General features: G+C 47.8%; 3 protein-coding genes and 1 long non-coding RNA gene across 5 annotated transcripts; 2 read left to right on the forward strand and 2 right to left on the reverse strand.

Moving 5' to 3' along the window:
* Positions 1–91: 91 nt before the first annotated feature.
* Positions 92–5,980, reverse strand: LOC136943882 (nuclear transcription factor Y subunit alpha-like). 2 transcript variants are annotated; one of them, XM_067237375.1, is made up of 10 exons: positions 5,896–5,980; positions 5,119–5,226; positions 3,878–4,021; positions 3,576–3,707; positions 3,298–3,403; positions 2,891–3,039; positions 2,523–2,696; positions 2,189–2,296; positions 1,666–1,694; positions 92–988 (listed from the first exon to the last, which is right to left on the reverse strand). In XM_067237375.1, exons 2-9 carry the CDS (start codon positions 5,188–5,190, stop codon positions 1,683–1,685), a joined length of 897 nt encoding a protein of 298 aa, XP_067093476.1. In that variant the 5' UTR covers positions 5,191–5,226; positions 5,896–5,980; the 3' UTR covers positions 92–988; positions 1,666–1,682. The 2 variants fall into 2 exon arrangements, with proteins under 2 accessions (XP_067093476.1, XP_067093469.1); XM_067237368.1 differs by lacking the exon at positions 1,666–1,694.
* Positions 5,981–6,388: 408 nt separating this feature from the next.
* LOC136945683 (uncharacterized) lies at positions 6,389–8,606 on the forward strand. Its single transcript, XR_010876855.1, has 4 exons — positions 6,389–6,801; positions 7,274–7,363; positions 7,599–7,779; positions 8,274–8,606. It is a non-coding gene; the product is annotated as an uncharacterized lncRNA (long non-coding RNA).
* Positions 8,607–8,727: 121 nt separating this feature from the next.
* On the reverse strand, positions 8,728–16,402 carry cand2 (cullin-associated and neddylation-dissociated 2 (putative)). Its single transcript, XM_067239670.1, has 15 exons — positions 16,280–16,402; positions 15,817–15,960; positions 15,441–15,595; positions 15,051–15,174; positions 14,631–14,893; positions 14,382–14,487; positions 13,476–13,615; positions 13,091–13,374; positions 12,814–12,955; positions 11,227–12,735; positions 11,038–11,133; positions 10,580–10,749; positions 9,989–10,153; positions 9,512–9,619; positions 8,728–9,298 (listed from the first exon to the last, which is right to left on the reverse strand). The coding sequence occupies exons 1-15, from the start codon at positions 16,345–16,347 to the stop codon at positions 9,074–9,076; spliced, it is 3,699 nt and encodes a 1,232-aa protein (XP_067095771.1). The 5' UTR covers positions 16,348–16,402; the 3' UTR covers positions 8,728–9,073.
* Positions 16,403–16,703: 301 nt separating this feature from the next.
* On the forward strand, positions 16,704–20,778 carry sec13 (SEC13 homolog, nuclear pore and COPII coat complex component). The gene is made up of 9 exons (XM_067237386.1): positions 16,704–16,801; positions 17,094–17,138; positions 17,441–17,556; positions 17,949–18,100; positions 18,275–18,408; positions 18,594–18,727; positions 18,955–19,075; positions 19,325–19,471; positions 19,995–20,778. The coding sequence occupies exons 1-9, from the start codon at positions 16,799–16,801 to the stop codon at positions 20,103–20,105; spliced, it is 963 nt and encodes a 320-aa protein (XP_067093487.1). The 5' UTR covers positions 16,704–16,798; the 3' UTR covers positions 20,106–20,778.
* The last annotated feature ends 2,760 nt before the right edge of the window (positions 20,779–23,538 follow it).

Below are 23,538 nucleotides of genomic sequence, written 5' to 3' on the forward strand. Positions count from 1 at the left end.
ATGGAGCAATATATAATTTTCACCCTAATTTCTACATATTTCTCAACCAGTTTCAGACAGGCCTGAGCATATTGAGTAGATGCACACACAGTTGACTTGTGTTGTTTTATTCATGTTTCATGTTATATAAAAGGGAATTCAGTTTACATCAGGGCTACCCAACCCTTTTCCCAACCCCAACCTAGTGTTCTTGATTCTAACAATTCAATGGCTGACAAATTGAAGCAGGTTAGTTACAACTTAAATTAAGTGAAAACTTACAGGAGGGTAGCTTTCCTGGAAAAGGTGTGGGCAGCCCCAGCTGATGTTATACAATGTGGCCCAGTACGATACACACATTACCTATGTACACTAACTTGGTATTGCTGTGGCCTAAACTTGCAATTCAAGTAGATCATGCAAAAACCTATTAAATACTAAAACAAAAGAAGAATAAAAGTGTTTGGGTTATAGCCCTTAGATTATTGCTTTTCACATGAAATCTGTCAGCAACAAATAAGACAAAACCTGAAAACCTAAAGCAGAGGACAGGAACAAACAGCTACCCATTTTAGTAAGGTGTTCCAAATAAATATGAAAACTGCGTTAAAAATCAAGCAACTTTGATACAGAGTTATAACAATGTCCGTACAAATCACAATTACATAACAGACAGCCTCCGTCTTCTAGGGTCCCGATTGCTCTCCAGTGTTTCCATGGTTACCGTGTAGTACTGAATAACGTATCTGGTGTGCACTTAAAGCTGGAAAACTCTCCACTAGTCCACATTGTGCTCTGAGCCAGCCCAGCTTGCTGAATTCTTAGTAAGTCCCCAGAAAGATGCACTGGTAGATGTGTAGGAGTCCTCTCCCTCTTCCACTTGACATTTGTCATACAGAAACAAGCGCACAAACATACAGACAAGCCTCCTCGGGCTAGCGACGGGTTAGGACACACTAATCATCTGCACCACGGTTTCCTCTCCAGCTGGTGGGAGCTCTGACTGTACCTGGAGAGAGGAGGAAGTACTGTTAGCATGAATAACAGGCCTGCCAAAACTGTCTTGACAACAGACCTGTCCGTTTGTTCTCTGAGACATCCAAGGGGCACAACTGATTAATGTTCTATTCTGTGCTCAGGGTCCAAATGGTTGTTTAATGTCGCTATTGGAATATATATGAACTTGACATCCCAGTTATTCCATTTGTGTAATTTTTTATGTTGGTGTTCTGTGAAGGGCCATTAAGACGCTCCTGGGTCCAATTAAAATACAAAAAACAAATGCACAGCTTTATTTGAACTAGAAACTTAACTGACAAAAATCTTTCGAAAAATGGCTAACTCAAGTGCAATGCTAACACACATACTAAAAAGAGTAACAGGCTTCACACAGAAACACACAAGCTTTGCATTCATATGATTAGTCTGACAGTAAAAGCCAAGTCCTAGTAAGCCTTACATGAACATGAATAAAACAACTGGGATCTAAGGCTTAGCGGGCATATAAATACTGCATGAATGACTTCCCTTGGCTTTCCTCTGAGCAGGTTGCATGACCATAAATCATGTTCTATATTTAAACTGTTTATGAAAATAATCTGAGATGGGGGTTTGGGTGGCTCTAACTGCAAGATACATTTCTTTTGTGGTTGCCATTTTGTCTTTCATGAGAAATTGATACAGTACCTTTACACCACCCCATCCTAGCCCTGCAACTGTTAAATGAACACAAGTGTTAGGACAGGGGTACACAGCATGGCAACAATAACAAAACACAGAGGCACAGCAGTGTACAACACCAAACAAGGAACACAGACAGTGACAAAAAAGCTCTGATAGCTGACAGTAAGATCATGGCAGCCACAAAGACAGACATATGGGCTTCTGTTGGGAGTTAGACCAAATGTGCAAACAGCAGAGGATTTGGCAGTCTGTGGTTTTCAAGAAAGGAAAGCAACAGAACAAAAAGGTACATAGGAACTCTTCCAATTGCTAGCATCTAAAAGTTGTCGCAGCCTGAAATACAAGGTAGTTCCGAACAAACCCCGCCCCCCCCCCAAAAAAAATAGGATAGGTGATGAAGGCAGGAGAGTGGGTTGATGCAAGCATTTGGTTAGCCAAGGGACGGAGCGCTAGAGACTGTCCATTGTGAGTTGAGTACGAAATCCCTATACTCCTCTTGCTTGAAGTTGCCTTGTAACCCGCTCACCTGCATGGCCAGCGCCATCTCTTCCTTCTCCTTGGGCGAGAAAAATCGTCCGCCATCTCCTCTCTTCCTCTTCATGGCGTGGCGGTGCCGTGACTCGTGCAAATATTTCTGAATGTAGAAAAACACAAATTCAGCATTGACAGCGTTGATAAGGCTTACACTCTCTATTAACACACTCTGCTCACATTCCCCCTCCCCCCCCCCCCCCCCCCCATGCTAACATTGCAAAAAAACACAAACAAATGATTCACACATCTCTTAACAACACATGCACTGCTGTGCTCTCTGTTAGTAAGTCAGGTACTGCACACACTCCTCTCCTGAACATACGGACCCTTCTCTCCTTGGGGATTTTGCCCTCGGCCTCCAGCTTGGCACGGGCCTGTCGTCTCTTCAGGATGCGGTTGTACTGCTTGGCGTTGACGTACAGAGGCTCCTCCTCCAGCATCTCAGCCCCGGGCAGGGGGATACGCTGCATGGCTGGTACCGTGCCTCCACCAGGAACCATCTGGTCGCCCAAAAACACATTTACAGGTCAAATACAACCAAAAAAACACACATTTAGTGTGAAACACCTATTAATGCACACCTTTCGTGGCCAAACAAAAGCACAAAGACACAAAGGGGTAGTCGAAAGCCAACCAAAAACACACATTTAATGATCACACACAACCATAAACACAGTGAGTTCTAGAGACTCACCATGACCATGCCCCCAGTATTGACCATGTTCCCAGACATGGGCAGCGTGACAGTCACTGTGCCCTGGCCACTGTTGGTGGTGTTGGTGTTGTTGCCTGCCTGCACTATCTGAGCTCCTGCCAGACTTGACGCAGGGATGGTGATCATCCCTGGGAGAGGAGAGACATGTGTTACGTCTTTTGACACATTTTAATACATGTTTTACTCATTTATTTTCCTTTTCAGCATTTGAATCAATTCACTTAGAGGAACCTGAGGTATTATAATTGACCTTAAAGGTTTAAAAAGGTAGCTAAAAGATTAACCAAAGTGGGTAGAAACATGAGAAGGTTCTGTTGTCCTCGATGGCCTGTAATACAACACAGAGAGTCCCTGCAGAGATTGCAGCTTTTAGGTGAAAACGATACCTTGTTGGAGAAGAGTGCCGTCAGCGTTGACTGGCTGGTACACAATGGTCTGGCCGTCAGCCGTCTGGGCCAACTGCTGGCCCTGCACTGTAATCTGCTGCTGGCCCTGAAAGACAAGCAACAACAGCATTTAACACACTTTAGCTATCCACAACTGCAACTTCGATTATGTCGTCTTGGAGAACTAGCAATTTTTATTTACAGGCTTGAAGCTGCATGTATATGTTGTATGTACAGGTACGTGTGTACACGAGAGAGAAAGAATGCATCCACCCTACCTGGTTCTGCCCAGCGGTCATTGCGGTTTGCGGCTGCTGGATGATGATCTGCTGGGTCTGCCCCCCCTGCCCCTGCACCTGTAGAGTCTGCCCCCCCTGCAGCTGGATCTGCCCTGGCTGCACCAGCTGGATCTGCACCAGAGACCACACTCATCTCACCAAACCAGCCCACACAAATCAGCAGTATAAACTATTACGTGGCTAGGTCGGACATGGCTGTATTTATTTATTCATATTTTATATTAAAGAAGACAGATCCTCTGAGGTTCAGTAACATTGAGGGTCCTTTGTGGTCAGCTCACCTGTTGGAGCCCCTGAGTGCCAGCCATGGGAACCTGCATGATGGTCTGGCCCTGCCCCCCCATGGCCTGCACCATGATAGGCTGGCCAGAGGAGGTGATGAGCTGCCCCCCGCTCACCTGCACCATCAGAGGCTGTCCCTGCACCTGGGGGAGGAGGGAGAGGGACAGCAATCCAGAGTGTCAGACAGTGAGGATGAATTGAACCGCTACTGTTCTGAATGTCAGAGACAGAGCTTCCATGCAAAGCATGTGTGTCACAGAGGAACCCATGAAACAGATGAGGCCTTGTGGTTTGCAAAGCATGCTAGCATGAACCTGAACCGTCAACATGCTGCTAAGAGAGATGGTACGCCTATTTCCTGAGTAGGTTTCCTCTGAACATGATGTTGAGTGGGTGTGCACATACATAATGGAAAGTAACAACCAACATACTACAAATGCCCATTCAAGTCATTTACAGAACACAAACTTACATTATGGACACATTTCAGAGTGAGATCTCTGGTGGATAGTTATGAGAGAAGATGGAAAAGTCTGGTGGATGTTTTGAAAGAAGCAGCAAATAAAGACTATGTATTCCTCTTCCACTATGACCTGATACTGGGCTGATGTACAATTAACACAGCATTAATTTGATACGCCTGCGCCCCCTGTGGGACATAATTAGAACAACGTCAAGTCTGTCAGATCCCTGAGGGTGCACAAGACAGCAAGTTGAAGAGTGACAAGTCGTGCGGTGGAGTTTGGCAACCTATTTGACCGCTCACTCACTATGACAATGTCATGGTAGCTAACATCCACAGACTGCAGCACCAGAGAGGACACGTGTGGGTTATGGGGACATGCAGGGGTGTGTGACAGGGGGGACAGGGGCTCGATATGGGCTCTGAGATCCCACCACTACCTGGAGTGTCTGAACCTGCTGGGCCGAAGCAGCTGGCTCAGCCTGCAACTGCAACGTCGTCACAGTGCCCTACAGGCAAAACATGTACAGTACACACAGGCTAAGACTCACTAATGCCCCACTAAACATGTGAATTATAAACACAGGAAAAATGCAGTGGTATTAGATAAAATACACATGAACCATTATCATTTACCCTGTATTGAGTCAGTGAAATACATTATATCTTGTATCAGAGAATACCACAGGCAGAACATTTTGATTGAGGTTCCCTCTGAAAACGAATAGAACAATTATATATACAGTAGTAACATACTATTTGTGTTTAAGGACTCACCTGTTGTTGGATCTGACCATTGGCTGTTTGTACCACTATCTGCTCCCCTGTGGTGGTTGTGTACTGCTCCATGGTCACTGCACTTTGAGGTCTTCAAATCACACTCAACTGTTAATCAAAGGAGTAGCCACCAACACAAATATTAACAACGTCACAGTTGTAATGCATGACATTTCACATCAATAATACGTTAAACAACTTTATTGAACAAACGTTTATCATTTGTGTGTCTACACAACAGGACAGGGCCTGTTTGGTGTACATTGTTACTAGCCTTCTATTAGCTTCACGTTAGCTAGCTAGCTGGCTAGCTAGATTATCCACCATTTTCCTTTGTGTGGCATGTTGTTTCTGCATTGTGGTCTTAAGTCACGTATTCATGTTTGATATGTCTGTTGAATGTGTGTGGTACATTGGTAGACCGATTGTAGTTATTATTACTAGCTTTCCAGCTAAAGGATATCTGTGTACATCATTAGCTCTAATATAGCTAGCACTAACAACCTCGTCATTTTCGCGCAATGTTCTGGCCGCCTTGTGTAAGCTAGCTAATGGCTGGCTAGCTAGGCCAAGTAACATTTAAGCGGGCTTGGTTGATAGGCTACTTAGAAAATGTAGCCAACATCGGCTCGTGTTATAAGATAAAACTCATCAGATCACAAGAATCATTCGGTCAAACCGTTTCAAAATGTTTTAATTCCTGTATTTTCTAGCGTTAGTAATTTGGTTGGTCAACAATACACCAATCCCCTGCAACCAGATCCTATTCCTCCTCACCCGTGCAGCCTGTCGTCGTTTCTCGCTCGCCCGGTTCCCCTGATTGGCTCCAATAGCGCTACACAAACCCAATCATGAATCTCTCGAGTCAATGCAAGCAAATGGCACGTACGAAATTGACGGGAACCTCCAACAAGTGGCCGACTGTGCTTATCCCCCGCCCTCTCTCTCTTCTTTCCGCCCCTTCAAGAGCGGGAGGGAGAGTGGGCACCTAACCTACACCGTGCAAATCAGCTGTTTATTCTATGAAAATGATAGGCCTATACAGTATCATTCATTTGAAGGGCATCGTTTGGCCTGCCAGCAGGTACTGTATGTTTGGAATCCTATTCCTATCTTGATTTATGTTAATCTTCATAGTGAAGAAACCCTCTCCTGCAGGTCATCAACCGGTAAAACACTGCCTCAAATAGTACGTCACTTTTTAAATTATCTCATTCTAATCGTGATCTTCAACATCCTCCTGCTTAAACCCCATGATACAACGCGAGGTAGGACCTCGTCTCGTTCAATGTGAATAGCCTATTAGGCTGTGCACATATATTAATATAAACTGTGAGGTTTACCGGATTTTGACATGTAATACAAGAACCTCGTTCCTAGGTTTGAGATGGACTAAGAAAAGTCAGTTATATCGATCAGTTTTTTCTGGTCCTTGCATATTATTTATAACCTCAGTTTATACCTCCTTGTTGGATTCCTCGCGTCCATAACCTCCTTTACGCGCATTGGAGGAGAAGTACAAGGGGAGGGACATGAACGGCTTTGCACCAATGAAGAAGGACAGGAGACCTCAGCTCAAACTCATGCGCTCTACACAGCTATATAAAGTCTGTCACAGACGTCACACTATGGAAGAAGACCATTATTTCCTATCGAACTAATAGAGGTCACGCAAATTAACCGGTAAGTAGGCCATTCATAGAGTTTACAATCTAACACCATCCTGTTTGAAAACTGATGTAATTCTCACAATACAATAACACATGGTACTTCTAAGGTTCTGATTTAGCTTATTGTATAGTTAGTGAAGATGACTGATGATGGTTGAGAGGACCATGTGAAGTGATCGCTTGCTTGGCTGCTAGTTTTGGTCAATCCACCTCGTTAAATAATCGTTAATTGAAAATTTACGATTACATCGTTGCTTTTACATTGCAAACAATGTAAAACTACTAACGTGTGTATATATATCTTGATAAGTGCTTAAATGCATGCTGAAAATGCAGAAATGGAGCACTCTAGCTAGCTAGCAAACGAAGTAGTGTAAGCCTTCTGTCAATTTCTTAAGCTAGTGAACTTGACACCAGTAGGGCAATATGTCACAGTTTGCAGAATCGCTAGCTTGATTAATATTTATTGGCGCATTCCTTAACAGATTTGACTCTGCTGCTCTCCTGCTGACGTGGCCAATGATGTCCAGTCAAGAAGAACAAGTGGTCATTCAGACCCAGAAATTGAAGCCCAGGTGCGATTCCGTTTGATTTGAAGTCACAGTGGCATTTTTGGTGACTCAGGGAGGTTTTCTTGTACAAAGTTGACGCTGTCATCCAACGCTCCTATTAAACGATTTTGATATAATCAGGGAACTGAACTTTTAAGTCATAAGCAGAATGTTTAACCTACAACCTCAGTCACTCAAACCCAGCCACCTGGCTTGTCACTATTGCATTAAACCTATTTTCACTTTTTGACCTGCACAGATGACCTTAAGGCAGCCAATGAGATGCCACCAGTAAGAAGGTAAAGGGATGGGTCAAGAACCAGATGAACTTCACCTGTGGCTATGACAGCAGAAGGAGGAAAGAGCAGGTTCTTCCCCTGCGCAAGTCAAGCGTCTGGTGCATGATACCAGGGAGATGGCAGGTCTCCAACCCACAATGTGTATGTCCGGACAGCTTTTAGCTGTTGCTTGTGAATTAGTATAGCATTGAGCTTAGCAATTGATGAGTGCAATGAAGCTTTGATCCATTAAATTCTGCCTAGCATTGCTGTGTGTACTCAGCTAGCATAGTGATTAGCTGTTAGTCTGCTTGCAAATATTATTCCAGGTAGCTGTACTAGCCTCCTCAATCAGTCCTGCCAAGTCATCCATACTCTGGCTAGGTGTTGAACAAGGAGGTAGAGCCAGGCAGAGGAATTACCCATTCCACCCTGAGCTTGCCCATAGCCCTGCGGTGGAAGAGAACCTGCAACAAATGCACTCACAGACCTTATAAAAAATTATTTTTACTGTAACTGCATGCTGTACACTTTTTTTAAAGTTGTGTGTGTGTGTATAGTTCATATAAGACCTTGTGTACTAGAATGTACAACCTGTATGTTTAATTTAGTGGCCCTATGACTGACATTCCTTATGGTTATCAATTTCCATCCAGAATGCACCGGGCTCGTCAACTGATCTCCCAGTAGCCAATGAGCTGTCAGCTGACCTTCCTGAAGCCAATGCGCTGTGACCTGCTCCCAAAGGCATGTTTGAAGATGGCTGGCATCTGGTCTGACAGTAGAGCAGCAGTCAGCGTCACGCGGTTGTCACACCAACCCCATAGCCAGAGGGACGAGCTGCTACTGCAGTCTGTCTTGGTGTATCTGTGCACACGTGCTTCCCAGGGACATGTGCAAGTTGGATAAGAGTGGTGGAGTTGGTGGGTGATATTGGAAGGTGAAATTATATTGACAAGGTGAAACAATATGAATATTGCAAAATAAAGTAATGCTTATTAAAAATGTGTCATGCCTTTGCTTTAGTGGTGACATCACACAAACATGAGTAGCTTTTTTTGTTGTTGCTGTATTTGAAGCTTGAAAAAAACAGATCATAATGCAACTGGCTTCCAAAACTTGTTTTTAATACCATGTTGAATGGCTTAGAGGCACTTCTGGTATGGTGATGTGGACACGAGGGTAGAGTCTGTTCATTCACATAACACTGAGGCTGTATGGCTGTGGCCCTTGTGTATTACTACTGCAGTACAACAAGGTTGTCGACACCACGTATTTTACAAGTTGGTTCTAGACTAGTAAGATCCATGTACTGGCGGTTCCAGCCAATGGAGTTGTGTGTTTTGAGGGTTCTAGCAAGTGAGTGTTCTAACATAACAAGGGTTCTAGCCAGCTATGTTCCATTATCCCTGGGGTTCTGTGTTGTTCAGTAAGCAGGTTTGATGTTCTGAGGGCTCTAGCTAGTATCCATGTTCTCCACGGAGCTAGAGGAGGGGTCTCCCAGGATGCTGTCAAAGATGGAGGCCATCTCTGCGTTGGAGCGGATCTGGTTGGCAAAGTCAGCCATGGCGGGGCTCTTCTCCACCTCGGGGATGGTGAGCAGGGCTGCCACTGCCCGCATGGCGGAGCGTCGCAGCTCCTCCTGCTTCTCAAACTCCTGCTTCACCGAGCCAGCCTTCACCTGGGGTAGAGGGCTCACATGAGTACTGGGATACAACTGGAAACAATTGACTGATGATTATAATTAGTAGCACCGAGGACACTACCTTGAGGAAAATGTGACCTTTACTGCTAGTCATAACGAGCTAGCTCGTCACTAGGCAGATCACGGTTGGTGTACCTTGGAGTTTGTGTGTCTGTATTAGCCTACCACAGAGTGTGTATGCGAGCTAACCTTGGTGGTGCAGGTGGCTTTCAGGGGTTCCACCAGTCTGTCCAGCCTCTGGACCACAGCATCTGGACACAGAGATGACATTCTGGCCAGCATCAGGAACGTCAGCATCTACACACACAGAGAAAACCACACACTGACTAAACTGAAACAACACTGATGACAATAAAAAAGAAAAGCCATACTTTGTGTGAGGGTGAGTGTGTGGCTCTTCCATAAACAGTACAGGGTTTTTCCTGCATTGAAAAGGCTAAGGTGACCTGCCAAAGGCTTTTCTCACCTCACCTAAGCCTTTTAGCAGAAATCGCCCACAATTTTTTTATTTTTATTTGAATTACTGCAATTCGGGCATCCCACCAGCCCAGGGCTATAGCTATTAGCATGCCACATAAGCCTATTTGGAGCCAGGAAAAACCCTGCAGTAGTGGCCTGGGTCTGTGTTCTCCCCCTGGTGTCACAGTGGGAAGTCTGTGTTCCTACCCTGATATCGTAGTGGTCTTTGAGACCCTCCTCTACGTGGTCTAGGAAGATCAGCAGGTCCAGTCTGTCCAGGCAGCTGTCCAGCAGGGTGTACATGCACTCAAACGCTGCTTTCCTCACATCCAGCCCGTCATCCACCGTGTGCTTGAACGGACCCATCTCCACCTGGCGCACACAGACACACACAGAAATCCATCCAGATAGAAAACAGGTACCAGCTCTCAGCTTCTGTTGTCAACTGTTCAGTACAGGGTCGGACTGGCCGTCGGGAGAGTCGGGAGATTTCCCGAACGGCCGGTCAAACGGCCGCGGCATAATGCAACAAATATATATAATTATACACGGCCGTGGGCCAGTCTGCGTTTCAGTCCAGACATGGTTCAGTAGTTATTCAGCAGAATTAGCAATTCCAACAGTTATAAAAATAACCAAAAACTTGCTGAATTATGGTCAACCACCTACATAAACAGTAAATCCGTATATCTTAAGTTGTATTATGATTCAGAATGATTCATGTTTCTAGTTCTTCTCAGTGTCTAATGATCTCAGTTCCACCATTCCTCCGGCCCTGAGGAGCTCTGGACTGCATACCTCTCTGATTAGATCCTTGCGGATCTGTGTCTCACTGTACAGGTGTGGGAGGACTGAGCCCAGCAGCCCGCGGATCAGACCCGGCTTATTATGGGCTGCCGAGTTGAACATCACCAAGGCAACGCGACGCACGTTGATGTCCTTGTCCTGCAGAGTCTTCAGGAAGTCGCCTGGGACAAGGAGGATGTAACAACACCAGTGGTGTCCAAACGTGGAGTTTAGGTAGTTAAGACAACACACTAGACTAAGATGCTGTGTTTGTCTAGAAGGTTCTATCAGTGGATTAGATGTTCGTCCCAGGCTGTCATGGGCAGGAGCTCAGATAAAAAGGCATCCATACCTTTTTCTTTATGTGGCTTTCAATCAACTTTCCAGGTTCTGTTTATTATTGGCAGCTGTGAGGCCCTCTGTAACATTGCATGTAGGGAGGTCTGGGAAAAATGGATGTGATAACTTACCTATGCAGTCCTTCAGGAGAGTGTCTATGGGGACCGGCTGGTCAACGATGGTGAACTTGACTGCTGAGACCACTGTGCTGCGGGCCAGAGCGGAGCCTGGAAACACACAGGATCATTCACTTAAAACACACACACACATACCTGTACTATCAATCATTTATTCACTCACTCACCAGACTATCTGTTTACCTGCTGCTAGCTGATTTTTGAGCCTGGGCAAGAGCTGGGCAGGACTGACCATGGTGAGTTTGCCCAGACACTCTGCCACTACGTTCCTGGTGCCCTCCTCGGGACACTCACAGTTCTTGGCCAACAGAGTCCAGATGGCCTCTACGTGGGACGTGAGGCTGGCCGTGGCCCCCGCACTGATCACCTCCTTCAGGGCGTGGAGGAGGAGGTACTGCCTGCGGGGCTGGCTGGAGATCTCCTGGAGCAGAAAGGGCAGGTAGTCCTCCAGGCTGCCCACACATACGTTCCCCAGGGCGGAAGAGGCCGCCCACTTTACTTCCTCGCTGGGGGAGGACAGGGCCTCCATCAGGACCCCCTGGAGCTCCTTGTGGCCCCCCAGGCTGACACAGCGGCCCACCTCCCCCAGGCAGAGTAGGGACAGCATCCTGGCCGGCTCAGGGGCCTGGGGGTCCTTCACCTGCCGGATCAGGCTGGACACCATGCTCTGGGCCTCTTTAGGACAGGCAGCAGACAGGGCAGCTACACACTTGGCCACAGAGTAGTAGGACTGTCTGTGGATGAGGTCTGTCTCTGGGGTCCTGTGTGGAGTGAAGAAGGGGCCGGTAAGCAACTGGAGCAGAGGGGTGTAGCCCAAACCGCTAGCCTTGGAGAGCACCAGAGCCCTGAGAAGATCCTGGATAGCTGCCAGAGCTCCCCCCTGCAGAAGGGGAGAATGGACCAGTCTTACCACCCCGGGCAGGACGGACGCTGCTATCAGGGGAAGGGCAGGGGGGCAGGAAGAGGCCAGACTGCTGAGCAGGGTCATGCACTCCTGGGCCACATGCATATCGCTCTCCTCCAGAAGAGCTGGCAGCTCCAGGAGCAGGGGCTCCAGCAGGGTGGCAGTGAGGCACGAGCCGTACCCAGACACCAGCACCCTCAGCCCGGACAAGGTGCCTAGCCGCAGGGCCCGCTGGTTCTTCCGGAGAAAGGATGCCAGGATGGGCACGGCCTCCCCAAGGATGGGCCTCAGGTCCACCTTCAGCGGGGAGCTGGCGACCAACATGAGGGCCTTGACGGCGGTTAGCCGGGTGATCTCGTTCTTCAGGCGCTCCAGGAAGATCAGCAAGGTGGGCTGCAGCTCCGCCCCCAGCTGGTCGCCGAGGTGACACACAATGTAGCCCATACAGGAAATAGCCCTCTCCTTCACTTCCTGGTCGATGTCCGTGGCCTTCAGCCTCCGCAGGGTCCCAGAGAACACTTCTTTCACGTAGGGCTTGGCGTCGAACGCCCCCACCCCGGGCCCTAGGGGGCGCAGCACGGTGACCAGCTGCTGGGTGACTAGCAGGGCCTCGGATGTGATCTTGTAGAAGGGGTCGTCCACGCAGAGCACCACGGGGGGAAGCAGGAGAGGCATATGGGGATGGAAGGCCTCTGGAGGGTGGCTGAGGAGAAGCACACTGAGGAAAGCCAGGGCGTCCATCCTCATGTTGGAAGAGGTGGACTTGTCTGTCAGGGAAAAGATGATACCTGGAGGAGACAGAGACAGAAGCTAGGTTACATATGGTCTGTGTGAGTATCTGTCTAAGTGTGTGTGTGTGTGTGTACCAGGTATGAGGGTGGGGATATGCTCAGCTAGCCCTCCAGGCAGGACAGTAGACAGCTCTATTAGCAGGCAGAAGCAGCCCTGTCTGGTCTTCATGCTCTTCTCTCTCAGCTGCCTGTGGAGAGCCTTCATCACCACAGGAACCTGGGGGACCACACAGCGTCAGAGGGAGGGTCAGGCGTGTGTGGCTGTCAGGTGTGTTCCTTGGTGTGTGTGTGTGCTCTGGTGCATGTACTCTGGTGTGTGTATGCTTATCCTACAGCGTGGTGATGTCGCTACCTGTTTCCGGAGCATGGCGAGGGTGGAGTCTTCTCTGGGGTCAGAGGTCACCAGACCGGGGGGAGGGCGTGTCTGTCGCAGCAACGCCACGAACGCTGTGAAGATGTCCACTCGCACGTTCTCCTCACGCTCGCGGAAGCGCGCGAGCAAGGCGGGGCAGACGGTGGTGTAGAGGTCGAGCAGGAGGTCCCTGCGCGTGGAGATGAGCACCTCCAGACACTTGACGGATGAGCGACGAACCTTCCAGCTCATGTCATCATCGTCACTGTACTCATCATCCGACTCTGGGTGGGCAGCAGGATACATTGGTATCAAATACACACACACACACTACAAAAACCAGCAAATAATCCCCGACAGAAACCATTTAGCTGTGTGTGTGCACCTGGGTCTTCCTCTCCATCCTGTTCCATGCCGTCTTCCAGGTCCTCCTCTGCATCATAGTTGTAGTTGGGGTCGTAACTAAGGTAACGGAGACACAGCTGCATCACTTTGGCAACGTGAGGGGACATCTCCTTGGGACACCTGTCAGTTATCAGTGGAGAGGAGAAAAATCACACGACTATATGAAAGATTCAGCAAACTAAACTACAGACGGTATTGAATATATCATTGTCAATCCGACAATGTAACCATTTAGGTAGGAAAAGTTCAAGGTCAGGGCTAAGGTTGTGGTAAAGATCAGACTTGATATGAGGGTTAAAGTTGCGAGGGTTAAGGTCAGTGTTAAACTTAAGGTCAGGGTAAAGGTCAGGGTTAAGATCATGGTTAAGGTGATGGTTTGGGAGGTGTCAACTCCCCACCTCCATCAGAGACACTGACTGTCTCTCCACCTTCAAGAAAAGGCTCAAGACGCACTTGTTCCGGGAGTACAACGGTACTTAGGAATGGTTCGCTTGACCCGATGTTAGTTTCCTCAAGGATCACAATGACTCTTTCTCAGAGACTTGTTGCTCTTGTGGTTAGTGGTAACTGATTAAAAAAAAAATTGTACTCGCTGTGATATATTGTTTTTATTATTGTTGCTTGTTTTTTTCCACAGGTACACTTGCACTTATAGCAGTTCATGTTGTTTAATTGTAACTTGTTTAACTACACGCTCTTATGGTTCTTCCCTTTGGCACTTACTTTGGTTGTTCACAATGTGTGCTTCATGTTTTGGCTACTCGCAATGTTTTGTGGCTATCTTGTTGTTATGATCAGTGACCTATGCACTTTGTAAAGCTCTCTCTTGGAAGTCGCTTTGGATAAAAGCGTCTGCTAAATGAATAAATGTAAATGTAAATGTCACCTGTGCAGGAAGGCCTCCAGGGCCTGGAAGCAGGACTCCCGCAGCTCATCATCCTCCACAGTGCAGAACCTCATCACCATGGGAACCACCTTCTCCAGGTGCTCACCTGAAACACCACGTCATGAAGGAGCACACTCACTTTGATGTAGGATAGCATCGGTGGTTTGGAATCAATGGTCTATAATAACATACACACAAACTATATATCCAGTCCATTTACACACGCAACACATTTCCAAGGGATCTTACCAACGCGATGTCCACCTTGCCTGCTGACGGTTGCTAGACACTGGATGTAAGTACGTGTGGTGGAGGTGGGAGGGGGTGGGGCTTGGGCCAGCTGGGCCAAAAGGTGCTCAGTGAGATGGGTGAAGAGGGCGGGGCTACAGCAGGGCACCAGGTGACCCAGAGCCAGGATGGAGCGCTTCCTCACAGCCAGGCGAGGGCTGGTCAGCTGACCAAGCAGAGAGGAGAGCAGCGAGGGGTGGAAACTGACCAGCGCACCGCTCAGCCTGTACAGAGGAAGGAACGGGAGTGGGCTAGAGGTAAAAAGGCTGCTGGTGGAAGAAGTGAAAGTTCAGAAGTCACACCCTAAACTACAATCCTGAGGCAACTTGATGCAAAAATGTGGAATACAATTCTGGGCCTTTGAGAGGATGTCCCTCCTACCTTTCCAACATGTCTGACAGGATGTCCAGGGCCTCCAGCTGGATAGTAACATCTTCCTGTTTCCCCATGGCTCCAATCAGCTGAGAGGTGATCTTCTTACACACACTGGCCGTCAGCGTCAGACCTGGGCATAACACAAACACACACACACACACAAAATGACAAGGGGATAAGAGGATTAGGAGGAGAGAAGGAGGAGTTGAAGAAAAAGGGAAGCGGAGGAAGGGAAGGAGGAAGAGGACAAGACGAAGACCCATTGCTTATATAGAGGAGGAAATGACAGAGGTCCAGAGGTCCAGGCAGATCAGAACAGAAGGATGGGAGGAGGAAGGAGTGAAGGAGGGAGGAAAAGGATGATGAAGAACAGGAGGAAGGGGAGCTGGCCTATACCTGAAGAGGAGGGGGGAAGCTCGGCGATGACTGTTTTAAGGCCCATGCTGGAGATGTCTCGGAGCTGCTCCTTGTCTGACAGCATGTTGGAGCATAGCGTGTCCACCATGGTCTCAACCTGGTAGTCCTTCACCTTGCTCACGAGAGGAGCCAGGCTGGAGCAATCGGACACAGAACACAACAGATACATGCATCAGAGAGACAGAAAAGCATGTATGTTTTTGTAAAAACGTGTCACTCTCTGTCCAGTCTTCTATCTGTCTGTCTCTCCATCCCTCGGCTTCTCTCTATCTCTCTGTCCAGTCCCATCTTTCTCTTTTTCTCTTTCTCTGTCGTTAACAAGTTCTCTCTCTCTCTTTCTGTAGGTCTCTCTCACCATTTCACAGCCAGGTTCTGGACCTCTCCGTTCTTGTCTTCTAGCAGCTTCAGCAGCATGGCCACCACCTTTCTCTCGCTGTCCTCGTCCAGCTTTATGGAGTCCTTCTGAAGCTCCACCATCAAGTCGTTGGTTGCCATGAACCTGCAGAGGTTATAGAACGCCACTGTGGTCATACTACACATTTCTGACATAAAACTTGTCCTCATTATCAAAGGCAACATGCCAATGTCATTTGAATTCCATGGTCATACAACATGCCTCATATTCATGTCAATCTTGGCAGAAAAACCTTAGTTATATCATGATTAACACACACACACACACATATATATATATTTAAATCAACTGTATTAGATTTAGGAGCCACTTCTAACACTTCAAATGTCCACTGTCTAGCCACCTCAAACGGACAGTCATGGCATGATGCAGTGTCATCTCAGGCTCATGCAAACTATCTTACCGAAAGTCTTTGTCATTGGATGTCATTTTCTCCAACAGGTTGGAGATATGGTAGGAAACAGTCGACATCTTGTTTCTTTAGAACTGTCACTGTCAATACGATTTTTGTATTACACAATATATTTTAGGAAAGACTGAAACAGAGCTTTAACCGGACAACATGGCGAAATCGGGGCGCAATAATGACGCTCTTAGCCAAGTACAAACTAGTGGGAAACATGACACTTGTGCGATATAAATAGGTGCTAGTCAAGTTGGAGTCTAGGGGGAGTCAAATGTATGCCCTGTTTCTACCGCCACCAGGTGGTCTCTATCTTCAGACTGCACAGGAACAACAGTTTCGCGGAACGTTTACGGTAATTGCTTGTTTCCATAGGGCGCTACATTTAGCGTCCAGGCTCGGAAGTGGTACTTTGTATTGGCCGCCGTGTACTTTCGTTGCCACGTCTGTAGTTAGCTGTGTTGTTAGAAAACCCGGCTTTGGTTTTTCATAATATTGATCGGACGTTTAACTGCAACCATGGTGAGTAGCAAGATACTCTACGTTTTTATACTCTGAGATCCTAGCTAAGTGCTGTATATGGTGATATAGCAAGGATATGACTTCAATGAAAACACAGTCAACGCCTGTCATTGCTAGTTAGCTTGATAGCTGATAGTGTTAATTCCGAGTTAGCAAAAATAAGATAACACTTAACGTTAGTAATCCCCAGGCGGGGACATTTGGGAAGTTGTCAAGTGTTGAGCTGTGTCTGTTTAATATTATTCACAATTCTAATGTCCTGTTGTGTCATGCCTTGGTGTATGAAATACAGGTTTCCGTTATTAATACGGTGGACACTTCACACGAAGACATGATCGTAAGTAACTGATGTTTAGTTGAACCAACTCTAACGTATATAGCTGTCGATGTATCCTTCTACCCTGCTCTGTCAGTCTTCTTCCTTCTCCCTGTTTCCTGCTACTCTCACCAGTCTCTTTTTTTGTCCGTGAGTTTGCAGAGAAAAATCTAGCTCCTTTTCAATCAAGTTAACGGATAGCAGTGTTGTAACAATATTATTTGGAAACGGTGTAAGCCAGTGTCCCTTAAGCGTTATGTTAAAGACAGTGCGACGCTCTGGAGTTGAGTCTGGCTAGTGTCTAACCACCGAGCCCTCTGCAGCATGATGCTCAGATGGACTATTACGGCACCCGGCTAGCCACATGCTCCTCGGACCGCTCAGTCAAGATCTTCGACGTGAAGAATGGAGGTCAGATCCTGGTGGCAGATCTCAGAGGGTGAGTTTAAAGTTAAGGTGGTCTGAGATAGATGCTCCAAAGCATTGGTAGCACAGCTTTATTAATATGTTGATTTGGATAAAAGCATCTGCTAAAAATGAATACAATTTCAAATGGTCTCTTCGTTGCTGCCTTACAGCTAGTCTGAAAACACAGAATACGGGTTAAATGTGAGGGTGGCCTGACAGTTGATCAAGGGACTGATCATGTCACTGCACAATTACAACTGTAGTAGGTTTCACAGTACTCACAAATGGACAGTGGCAGTTAGACAATGGACAGTTTTCAGACCCGGAGTTCAAACCTTTCTCTTCCTATCACAGTAACAGAGGAAAGCTTTGATGTACTGCCTCGTGTATAGGACTGACCTATGCTTTCTGTTGCCCTGGCAGCCACGAGGGCCCGGTGTGGCAGGTGGCGTGGGCTCACCCCATGTACGGGAACCTGCTGGCGTCCTGCTCCTACGACCGGAAGGTCATCGTCTGGAAGGAAGAGAACGGAACCTGGGACAAGATGTACGAGTACACTGGACACGACTCCTCAGGTACACACACAGTCACACGCCTGTGTTTTTCTGTGTGTGGGGGAATTCATATGGCTGCATCTATGTTATTCATATATTAGTCCTGTTTTATAGGCGAGTGCTGGTATTTTGTGTGTGGGTTTATTTAAACAAGTGTGTATTTTTTCTGAGCTGTGTGTGTGTGTCTCTCCACAGTGAACTCTGTGTGCTGGGGGCCGTATGACTTTGGTCTGATCCTGGCGTGTGGCAGCTCAGACGGAGCCATCTCCATTCTCACCTTCACTGGAGACCAGCAGTGGGACGTGAAGAAGATCAGCAATGCCCACACGGTGAGTGCGCACACACACACACACATACTCACTAGGTTTGGTGGACAACATGGATGGCCCATCCTGCGTCAGACAGTACTATCACAAACCCTGACCGTAAACCCTGACAATCCCTGACCCCATACCCTGACCTTCCGTGAGGTCCTCTAACCCTGACCTGTAGCCCTGCCCTCCGTGCCCTCCAGATCGGCTGTAATGCGGTGAGCTGGGCCCCGGCCGTGGTGCCAGGCAGCCTGATCGAGCAGCCCTCGGGCCAGAAGCCCAACTACATCAAGAGGTTCGTCTCCGGAGGCTGCGACAACCTGGTCAAACTCTGGAAGTAAGTGACCTGGAGCTTGGCTGAGGCTCTCAATGTTCAGCGTCACTATTTGACACTGGAGGACAGCACCTTCTGTAGCATTTTCTCACCTGTCTAGAAAGGAGGGAGATTTAGCTCAAGGAGTAGAAAGAATGTTGTATTTGTACAGTAATGGAAACAAGTTCATTGGCTTGCTTGCGAATGCAGCTCTCTGACTGGAGGTTTCATGCTCTGTGCTCCTCCTCCAGGGAGGAAGACGGCCAATGGAAGGAGGATCAGAAGCTGGAGGCCCACAGCGATTGGGTGAGAGATGTGGGCTGGGCTCCGTCCATCGGTCTGCCTACCAGCACCATCGCCAGCTGCTCCCAGGTAATACACACACACACACGCTACACACACAGCATTGCTACACAACTTCAGTATAATGGAGTCTCATCTCACTCTCCTCTTTCTTTCCTCTGTCCACCCACCCCTCCGCTCCCCACCCCGTCCTCCTCCACCCCTCCGCTCCCCACCCCGTCCTTCACCCCTCCGCTCCCCACCCCGTCCTTCACCCCTCCGCTCCCCACCCCGTCCTTCACCCCTCCGCTCCCCACCCCGTCCCCCTCACCACCCCAGGACGGCCGGGTATTCATCTGGACGTGTGACGACCCCTCGGGGAACACCTGGACGGCCAAGCTGCTGCACAAGTTCAATGATGTGGTCTGGCACGTCAGCTGGTCTATAACCGGAAACATCCTGGCCGTGTCCGGGGGAGACAACAAGGTTGTGTGTGTAATTACGTGTTGGGGTGTGTGTGCGTGCGTGTGTTGGTCAGCATGTTTGTGCGTATTGAGGATGTGTATGTTTTCATGACAGTATGTGTGCGAAATGAGTTGTGTGCATTTTTGCAAATCAGCATGTGTGGGCTCGAGTGTGTGTGTGTGGGTCTTTGCATGTCTACATGAGTGTGTTTAAAGGCCTCAATACACTGCAGTTTGACACCGCTACTCAGAAACAGCGGCTCAAACTTCTTCAAAATTTACCACCCCCGACTTGTGTTGGTTTTGCACCCTGCGTATACGTGCACTCTAAGCCTAGGGAGCCTAGCGCAGGATACGTGCAGCACCCACTCAGCGCGAAGCAAATGACTGCCTCAATAATGCGTGGTTGTGTATTAACATGTGTGTGTGTTGAGTGTTAACGTGTGCGTTGGAATGTCAGCATGTGTGTGTGTGTGGTCATGTGTGTTTGTATTTCTGCGTGTGTGTGTGTAAATAATGAGTGCGTTCCTTGCTGTCGCTACTAGGTGACACTGTGGAAGGAGTCGGCAGACGGCCAGTGGGCCTGCATCAGCGACGTCAACAAAGGCCAGGGTGCCGTGTCCTCCATCACAGACGGACAGCAGAACGAGCAGTGACCCTTGACCCCACCACTGGTCCAGACCTTGAACCCCGACACCGGAATCCAAGAAAAGACAACAAACTTCATGTCCCCTGCACCAGATCACCCAACACCCCCCCCCTCCACACCCAGAGTCCTAACCTGGACTGTCAGAACCTGTCCCGGACCAGCAGACCTCTCACCCCTGATTGAAACCTCCCTGAATCCAGGAACAGAGACTCTTATCCTGGACCTCCAGCTCTGCCCCACTACCTCCAGTCCCAGCCCCAGCCCGGCCCTAGACAGTCCTAGCCCCTGGATCCTCAGCCCCAGATCCTGGAACCAGAGCCTCCATCTCTCCCAGCTACATTCCTTCCCTCAATGAGGAGAACAGTCGCCCCTCTCCCCCTACCGTCTCCCAGCCCTCTGCTCCTTGGCTCCCAAAGTGTGGATACAGGATATAAGACAAGAAGGTTTAAGTTTAGCTGTATGGTAGAACATGTCTGACCTACCAAGCTCGTGCTAACAGGTTGTCAGAATGAAAAGAAACAGATCTGAGCATTTATCTTAGGGAATCTGCCTTAAACAAAATCTCACTCAGATCTCCACAGATAAATCTTACCAAACTGTTTGTCAAATATTTTCCATTTTTTTTTAATTCAGAATGTTATGTTTTCATCTCTCAATGAATAAAAATTACTTGAAAACAGCACAGTCTCATGTCTTCATGGGACAACAGCACTGTCTCCTCAACTGATCTGTCATGGGTAGATGGGTAAGAGAGGAGTATAGAAGAATATTCGTCCACCTATCCTGGGGTACACATCTAAGGTTATGTAAGAGAACTGTGCCTTGTTCATTTATGTACAGCCAGTTTAACAAACGTTCTCCGGATCTGCAGCTGGGCAGATATTTCGCTAGGAGTCGTAGTTTCCCCGACAAAGCTGCGTGGTCGGGTTCATGCCCTTATCACCGTCAGTGTGACCGGGGCTGAGCAGCCGATACACGAACCAACATTAACTCTGGGAAAACACTTTTAATATGGGTGGCAATAATGTGATATGGTTTTTGACCGCATTTTGCATTGTGGTTCTACGCCTACAGGTTAAGCGATGCGCTCACCATGCACACGTGTATTTATAATAATTAAATGCCATACAATTGTTAATACACTGTTAATTCTGCTTCTATCAACCATGAGCAACAATTGTTATCGTCACCTGTGCATGAAATGAATCAGCATTATTGTTATATTTAAAGAAAGCATATAGTCATATGATATACTAGGCTATAGCTTTTAAACATTCTGCGCAGTTGAGTGACTGTATTCTGTCAAGACCAAGCTGCATTGGGAGGGTTTGTAGGGGTATTTTGTTAGAAAGGTTGAATGCCTCCCCTTCTACGACGCACTCAAGCCAGTGGGCTGTCAAAGCGAATATCGGCGGCGCAGACTTGCCAGAGCATCGGCGCGGATCATCCACTTTGCCAAGCACATTTGTGACAGTGAACCTTGAGTCATGGTCCCCGCCTCTGAATCGGCGTGCGTGTTTGTGCCTTAGCGACGGCCACGAAAAACGGACTATTTGTCACCCCAGAAATGGACCGAGAGATTTAACCCGGGTCGGTTTGTTTTAGGCTATAGTTCCCAGGGCTCACCTGCTACTGTAATGCAGCGGAGGGAATCATAGTGCAATCACCATCACCGCAGCGGCCGCTTGTCACATTATCAGCATAATTACCGTTTTTCTGTCGCCGTCATTGCACTTGCAGTGTGACAGCATTATTCTCCCCCTTTGATAAAAACGCTCGTCACGCGCACCATGCCCGGTTGGAGGAGAAACCTGACTTTTTGTCTGCAGAGGATGCACGAGGAAGGTAAGACAAGGTTTTTTGTGTGTGATGAGGCTGCGTTTTGTTTGCTTATGAAGCTTGAGCGTGTCCATGTGTCCAAAATCTTTAAGTGGACCGATGGGGTTCAATACGCTGAACCTGCACCAAGTGGAAACATTTTATGAGTGTCTGTCGTATTGTAGCCGCGCGCAATGCGCACGTGTCACCTCAATTTAGTTCTGCTCTCCAGCTGTTTTATAGGAGGCTATTGATTATGACCACCTCGAGGTCCAGCTGTGTTGATTTTCCCTGGCTGGCGGCCCGTGTCTGGAGGGTGTATTAACTCAGCTCCGGACAGGACATCTCAATCCATTCACAGTGACAGTTCATGATTAAATATGCTTTTGGACTGTGGAGAGTTTGAATAACGTGGGTTTTAAGCGTTTTGTCTTTTGGGAATCATTACATTCTCAGACATAATGGCTTGACTGTAATAAGGAAAGCTGTTCTCGGTCTTTAACGATCTCGTATGGCAGCTGCGTACCTGTCTGACTATTAGACAGTCATTGTCCCAGTCCTGCCTGTCCTCTTGTCAGTCTGTCTGTCGGTCTGTGTTTGGTGTAGTGCTACTGGGGAGCTTTGGAGAGAAGGAACCTGTTCCTGTCACGTCAGTCTCAGATTAGAAAAAGTATTCCCCGGCAACTTCGCTACCATCCATCCCATTAATTTATTATACACCTTCATTCATGCAGGAGAGGAAGCGGGAGGAGAGGAGAGGAAAGCAGGTGATGAAGGGAGAGGAGAGGAAGATGAGAGGAAGATGAAAGGAGAGGAGAGGAGAAGAGATGAGAGGAGAGAAAAACTCATTACTCATGGCTCTGGAGATGTAATGACCTGAGAAGAAAAGAGGAAATCAGACGTTTTTATTTCTTAAGCAGGAGACAAGAGCCCCCATTAATCACTGGAGCATAAATTCACACAGCTCTTCAATGTGTGTGTGTGTGTGTGTTGATATGTTTGACCCGTAGAGCCCTCTGTAAGTGTTTTAGTCTGAGTGGTTTCATCCAGCCACAATGTGGTGCGTGTCTGTGTGTATTCATGTGTGTATGTGTGTGTGGTTCTAGAAGGTTCAAACTGACGGCAGTTGCTTCAGAATATGTCATGTCTTCTCTTCAAGCTGACACGTGTCGGTGCTAGGTGCCGCACACACCTCATACACAAATGAGACCGGGATTTGTGTATGGGAGTCAGATGGCTGAGCAGTGAGGGAGTCGGGCTAGTAATCTGAAGGTTGCCAGTTCGATTCCCAGCCGTGCCAAATGACGTTGTGTCCTTGGGCAAGGCACTTCACCCTACTTGCCTCGGGGGGAATGTCCCTGTACTTACTGTAAGTCGCTCTGGATAAGAGCGTCTGCTAAATGACTAAATGTAAATGTAAATGACGAGCGTGCATGTATCTGTGTGTGTACAGAATGTGTGTGGTTTGGAGCAATGCTTGATAACTAGCCCTGCCTCTGAGACCGGTATAACCCCAGTATCTCTCTGGGTGCCTCCATTATCGAATGATAGATGGATGTGTGGGTTCCTGCCTCTCTGAAGTCATTTTCTAAAGGCTCTAGAGTGGGAAGGAGAAAGGCCAG

This window comes from Osmerus mordax, chromosome 1 (genome assembly GCF_038355195.1).
Source record: "Osmerus mordax isolate fOsmMor3 chromosome 1, fOsmMor3.pri, whole genome shotgun sequence".
Taxonomy (NCBI): domain Eukaryota; kingdom Metazoa; phylum Chordata; class Actinopteri; order Osmeriformes; family Osmeridae; genus Osmerus; species Osmerus mordax.